The sequence below is a fragment of the Dendrobium catenatum genome, unplaced genomic scaffold, assembly GCF_001605985.2.
Source record: "Dendrobium catenatum unplaced genomic scaffold, ASM160598v2 original_scaffold_27042, whole genome shotgun sequence".
Taxonomy (NCBI): Eukaryota; Viridiplantae; Streptophyta; class Magnoliopsida; order Asparagales; family Orchidaceae; genus Dendrobium; species Dendrobium catenatum.
This window is the reverse complement of record NW_021345501.1, coordinates 196,801-203,494: the sequence shown is the minus strand read 5'-3', so window position 1 is coordinate 203,494 and position 6,694 is coordinate 196,801. Positions and strand designations below refer to the sequence as shown.

General features: G+C 33.6%; 1 protein-coding gene across 1 annotated transcript in view; it reads right to left on the bottom strand.

Annotated features, from left to right (window-relative positions):
* The window catches only part of LOC110112832 (casein kinase 1), a 33,277-nt gene extending 27,555 nt beyond the window's left edge, over positions 1–5,722 (bottom strand). The window contains 5 exon segments of the mRNA XM_028691615.1: positions 3,412–3,507; positions 3,639–3,787; positions 4,003–4,072; positions 5,018–5,058; positions 5,173–5,722. Of these exon segments, the coding sequence (XP_028547448.1) occupies positions 3,412–3,507; positions 3,639–3,787; positions 4,003–4,072; positions 5,018–5,058; positions 5,173–5,248 (432 nt within the window). The 5' untranslated portion in view covers positions 5,249–5,722.
* Positions 5,723–6,694: the final 972 nt, after the last annotated feature.

The window sequence follows — 6,694 nt, the reverse complement described above, 5'->3', positions numbered from 1 at the left end:
GGAGCGCTTTTCGTCGACGCTGCTGTTGGAGAAAGTGTAGATCTCGTCGTAAAGGATCGAATCCTATTTCTGTTTTCAGAGATATGTGGTTTTGATCGAGTTGTGCACTGTTTTGTGTTTTCGTATCGAACTTTTGAATGATTTTATTTGGACCAACTTTCACGCACAACTTTTGGTATGTTATAGATATGATATTGTAACAGATTTGAGTATTTTCTGCGACGATTTTATGGTCGGATTGATTTGCGTTTTTATCAATAGAAAAAACAAAATCTCAGGATTGATTTGATTGGATTCTATAGAATAATAAGTCTTGTATTGATGTCGTGGATATTCTACTGTAATTTGTGAGAAATTTAGAATTTGTGCTTTTTGCAAGATTTTTGTGTAAATTTGAAGACTGCCGTTCTTGCCCGATTTTTGTACGATTTCTGATTTTCCGGAATTGATAGATTGAAATTGATATGCGTATGATATTGATATGATTTGTTCTAGATTTTTAATATTGCTTATTGCATGATTATGCATTGCATATTGATTGAATGATTGTTATGAAAGACAAGTGGGAACTGGTTGAACGTTGGTTGGAGATAGATAGACCTGTACAGGATGGTGGGCGCGGGCTTTCCTTTAATATGATCATGGATTTGTACAACAGCATATTGATGGGAGTCATAAGGAGTTTTATATGCGACGGGCGCGACGGGCAAAAGAGTGAGACTCTTTTGATTGAAACCAAGTGCGGATATTACAACAGCAATATGGATTCTAAACAGCACTATGGATTTCTACACAGCACTATTGTAATCAATAGCTAGTGTTTGTGTTGTCGATAAGACATTGTTATGAAATTGCATGTATACGATTGCATGTATGGATTCTGATCTGCATTGATGTTTTGATTGATGATTATTGATATTGATGGATTTATTGAATTGAAGGATTTATTGTTTATGATATCTTTTATTGATTGATCGGATTTATGGATTTACATGCATCGTACGGATTTATTGATTTATTGATTGATCATTGAGCATGAGGTTATATTGATTTATGGATATTGATATGGATAGAGGAGTACCGTGCTTTGATTTCAGTTGTAGGCTTTGGTGACCTGCTGGGCTTTGTAAGCTCATTATATGTGGTTAAAATTTTCAGGTCCGAGCAAGGCAACTGGAATGGAGTTCGATCAGAATGTCAGACGAATCCTTTCACTATTGATTTCTGGGGCATCACATTGGAGAAGGTGAGTTTGAGATGGATGGGCTTGAGAAGGTCAACGTTGGTCTATAGCGAACATTGCTTCCGTCGTTTATGCCCTTCGAAATGGCGGAAAGCAGCCAGCCGCAGCGAACCGCGGGAGGTAGTGAAAGGTCGCGAGAAGCATCGACGGGCCGCAGAAAATTTTCTAACTCAGTTCTGCTGCAATGCCCCAAATGAGCATTTAACAATTTTTTATAAAGCAAAGCAGTCGTGAAGCCGTCCCAACGCACCCTGAATCGTATAGTTGATCAACTAATAAATAATTATATTGTTCTTAAAAAGAATAAGGATTTAAAACATATAGCAAAAGGCTATTGATATAAATAGATATATTGAATCCTAGATGAAAGGAATAGCTGAGAAAGTCTCTCTATCACTTAAAAATCCTAGAGAAGTTTCTAGCTAGAGAAAAAGTAAGTTCCATAAAATCCTCATGTATGTACAATTGATTTTGAGAGCCTTATTTGATTGTTCTTGAGGGGAGATAATGGATCTCAAAAGTAACTTTTTAAGAGCTTCATTACCTAGCGGGTTGTGCTAGAAGTAGCTCGCTTCTAGCTTTTGAGTACAGATGGTATAGGGGCTGCTCCATGCTAGTGAAGGATAGAAGCTTCTCCACCTTTCTGAAGGGAGGGGATAGTTGAACAAATCCTAAGAGGGTCAGGGAATAGGCATAGGCTCATTGTAACAGAATCATGATAACTTGATTTGCATTCTCTTTTCTTTTCTACACTTCTATTTTTCAATCTTTTACTTATTGCAATCTCCTGTTAGAATAATTTATTATGCTTTGAATGATTGATTGCATATGATGAATGATTTGAGGAAATCTCTTAAAATGAATAGGTAATAACATACTAGCAAAAATTATATTATTTGGTAGCACTTGAATCTATAATTAATTAATATGAATGTGCCACTTTATTTAAGAAAAGAAATGTATTCCCTCTACAAATTGATAAATAAGTATTTTTTTTTGTTTTCAAATTAATTTTAAAGAAGACTAATTCACCCCCTCCCACCCACCTTGGTTGTGCCATAAAATTCAAGATCAATAGCTTAGTAAAAAGAGTGAGTACATAATATGTAATTTTGGTGCATGAAATATTCATAATTATCAATCAATATTAATAAATATTCAATAAGACAAAAATGCAAATAGTTAAGTATATTGAATTTATTACACAAAAAGATGGGGAAACAATACAAGAGGATCGACTATAGCACAAGTAGGCATTGAAATATAAATAAGTTAAATATGAGTGATTAGCCTACATAACTTAGTGTTTAGTGCCATGTAATCTTTCAAGTAGTACAAAGAAAATTTCACCCCATAATGCCAAGGTGTCTATTCCAAAGGGCAACTGAATTTGTAATAGATATCCTAAAATTCATACAGGACAGATAATATCGTGATTCCTTAGGTTGTGCTAATAGATATCCATATCCTGAAGAAATATTGGTATAAAGATAACAACTAAAAATTTCGCTGGAAAAAAAATTAAATTGAAGGAAACATTTTAATGGGAATTTTAAGATTTTAATAATCTTTTAAACATTGACACCACATTTCTCCTGTATCTGTAGCTGCCATGGAAACATAAGTTCACTTTTAACAATATTGTAAATATTTGTAATAAAAAAAACTCCATCTAGCTAATTTATACTTCAGTTAAATTAAAATTATGGTACCTGAATGTCATACTTTACAAATGTTGAAAGGTAACAAAATGAGAATCAGAAAATATTTCATTAGCTATAAATGATGTGATGATCAAGATTTTAAGCATGTAAATTAAATTGTTTTCCTCAGTACAGGTTCATAATTAAAATTAAGCAAAATAATGAACAAAACACAATCAATTGTTTGCACAGTATAAAAGAAGTTTTCACTCTAAATTCCTACTTAAAAAGTGGAAACTATTATAACAGCAAATGCAGTTGTAACTTGAAAGCTGCAGCGTGAAAGAGTAGATAATAACTATGAACAAATACACGAACATAACAAAAAGTTGTGAATAAATAATAAAAAAGAGAACACAACACTGTCAGTAGTGAATATAATTGAAGCAAAATTCAAAATAATGTGAATTTGGCATGCTACAGAAACAAGTACTCAGGCTGTAAGATAGCCAAAAATGAACCTACCTGATTCCCCTTACGATCCAAACCCACGAGAAAATTATCTGGCTTTATATCGCGGTGAAGAAAGCCCCTTGAATGCATGTACTCGATTCGATTAATCTGAAAGGTGGTTATTATATCTCAATGCTATAGGAAATTGATTGAGAAGGCTAGAAAAAGTCATCACAAGCATCGTATCACCTGAGGCATCATCCAATATGAAGAAAAAAAAAGTGAAACAAAGTACTTACCAATTGATCAGCAAGCATAAGTACAGTCTTCATTGAGAACTTTCGATCGCAATAGTTAAAAAGATCTTCTAGACTTGGACCAAGAAGATCGATAACCATGACATTGTAGTCCCCCTCAGCACCGAACCATTTTAGGTTGGGAATTCCAGCTTTTTTAAAATAACAAGAAAACAATAGCATAAAAGCCAATCAGAAAACAGTATGCCTGGATAAAATTAAAACAATAAAATACAATGAGGAGCTCTTAGTTTCCTTAGACAAGGTTTTGGTTGGAAATTCAAGCTTTAATGGGATAATACAAAACGAAACAACATTATAATTTGAAAGTTACACAATCACTGAAATCTAGAGATAAATGGCTTACTTCCTCCTTGGAGAAGCATATATAGTTTTGACTCATATTGTAGCTGAGGATGCTTCGACTTCACAGATTCCTGTGGTGAATGATATTTAAGTAAAAAAACTTGAAAGAAATAATTTTAGGCCTTCATAAAGAATATGAAAGTATAAATGAAGGCTCCAAAGTAATGAATTCTCGGGCTAAAGCTGACATATAGAGGCACCAAAATGAAGCCACCAACATAACCACAACAAGGCTTGCCTTATCCAAACTAAATTGTAGAAATTAAGCACAGATATTAATCTAGCTTCTTCAAAATTAAATAATGTAACCTGATAATATGTACACAATCTCTTCAAAAATAAGTGAAAAGCAGGAAAGGGATCGGTTGCCAAGTTAGCGAGTGATAGTAGATGTGCTTTTGCATCAGTTCTCAATGTAAATAAAAACACGCAGGAGCATATATCGAAACACTTTTAGATTGATAGAAAATCGGTCAATATTTAAGAATTCGATATCTATGTTATCTGCCACACTAAATAGGAGGAGCATGGAGATAAGCGTAGTAAATTGAAAAAAGTAGAACTTGAAAAATACATGCTCAATGAAAAACCCAAACCACTTTCGTAGATATGAAATGATTCCGAGCACGTCATAATCATACTCATATGGAAAAAATTCCATTATTTTGGTCAAACTTTAAATCTACATTAATTATAGTTGAAATTAAAAAATAGATAATTTACTACAAAAAAGGCATTTTTGCCATGTTATTTTGTCAAGAAGACAGTCAATTGCACCAGACATCTGGTACAACACCAGAACGAAAGAAAAAAGTCATCTTTCTCCGTAAATCAATATCACATTTGCAAATTTTAAAGACAGCATAAAAAGCCAAGCATCCACTGCCAACATAACATTTGATAACAACTAATAACTTTTTAAAAGTTTCTACCTCGCGGTGAAAGACAGCCAAGAAAAATCTGGTCTAAAATAAAACCCCTACAAAATACTAACAAATAAAGGGGCAAAAATGTACCAACTTGATTGCAACCTCTTCCCCTGTCTGTATGTTGACACCTGAACAATATAAGCCGAACAAAAAAAAAAAAAAAGCAAAACCCATCAAAGAGAGAAAAAATATTCAAAATTCACAAAAGTAACAGTATCCTAAGAGATAAAATTAAAACAAACCACGGTATATCTCGCCAAAAGATCCACTGCCAATCTTTCTTCCCAGCGTGAACTTTTCGCCAATAATGTGATCCATCATGAACAAATCCGTTCAAGAAAACCTCCAAACTCAACTTATTATAAACGATAAATCAATGAAATAACGGTCTAAATTGAGCCTCCCTGAATCATCAAAAAGCTCAAATCATTGAAAAAAAAAACACCACCCGTCCACAATCTCCTCAGATCTCGATAGGGATCTCCTCTTTCAATCCTAGAGCTCTGGCCTAAATCTGTAGAAATAAGAACAAGGCCCGGCGTGCTCGCAACCCTAGAGAGAGACATACAAACATCACGGACAAATCAACTAAGGACACCTTCTTCGAGGCGGCAACCAATACGAACCCAATCTCCAGAACACAAAGATAGAGAGAACAAACTTAAATTGTGAAAGGATACCAGGAACGAAAGAGAAATTACGAATCGAAGAAAATAAAAAAATCATTCCATCAAAATTCTCTGAGAATGTGAGAGAGAGCGATGGAAATAGCGAAAGCCCGGCGGAAGTTTCCCTTCTCAATTTTAGTATTTTGCAACGCAGTTGGCGTCTTCTTGATTAGAGACCGGATTTTTCACCCAAAGTTGCACCCACGTATATGCTGCTGAAGCAGCGGTGCTGACTCATTAGATTTAACAATAATTAGCGATGGTAACCCTAATCATTTTGAAGTCAGATAATAATAAATATAGAAAGGGCAAAACGAGGGGTGAACCGTTAGCGTCGCGGTGAAGCTGTCGGTCGACACGTTGTGGGCCACCGCCCTCGTCGTCGAGGCGATACCGCTCACAGCGGATTGGGAATCCTATGCAGTAGTGATGTATAGAGGAGATTGGACGTATATGGTAGTTGTTTAAGTTTTTTTCCATCTTTACGATTAGTGTTTTTCTTTCTTTTCTTCTTTGAAATTTTAAATTATATTTTGCAAATAGCATTGGCTTAAATTTATCATTGTTGAAATAAAATTAGTTGAAAATTTTTTTTTATTCTAAACTGAGTAAGAAAATTAAATAAATATTTTCTTTAATAAAGTTTTAGTTACAAACTACTAAGCCTTAGAAAATCTTTCATTAAAAATAAAGTGATCATTCTAAATTTTTCAAAACTAGTTTCAAAAATTTTAAATAAAGTAATTGATTGTTAGTGTAATCTAATTAGAATTTGATCAAAATATTTTTTAATTTCTTGATTTTTTTGTTGAATTGAATGTAATATATGAATGATTAATCAACTAATATCACTATTAGATTTGATTAGAGAAAAATTATTCACAATTATATTATTTCTCTTCCTATAGCTTGTAGGGTCAAAATAAGTTGGTCATTTGGCTTTTCGAATCAATTCTAATATGATGATGAACTTAGAGGCTTCCTGAAGAAGATCCTCTATAAAAACAATATTTTTTTGCTAGTTGGATGTTCAAATTCCTAAGCTATAACTCCATAATAAAGAAATTTTCGGTTCATGTGCCGTTGTTACCGGCGT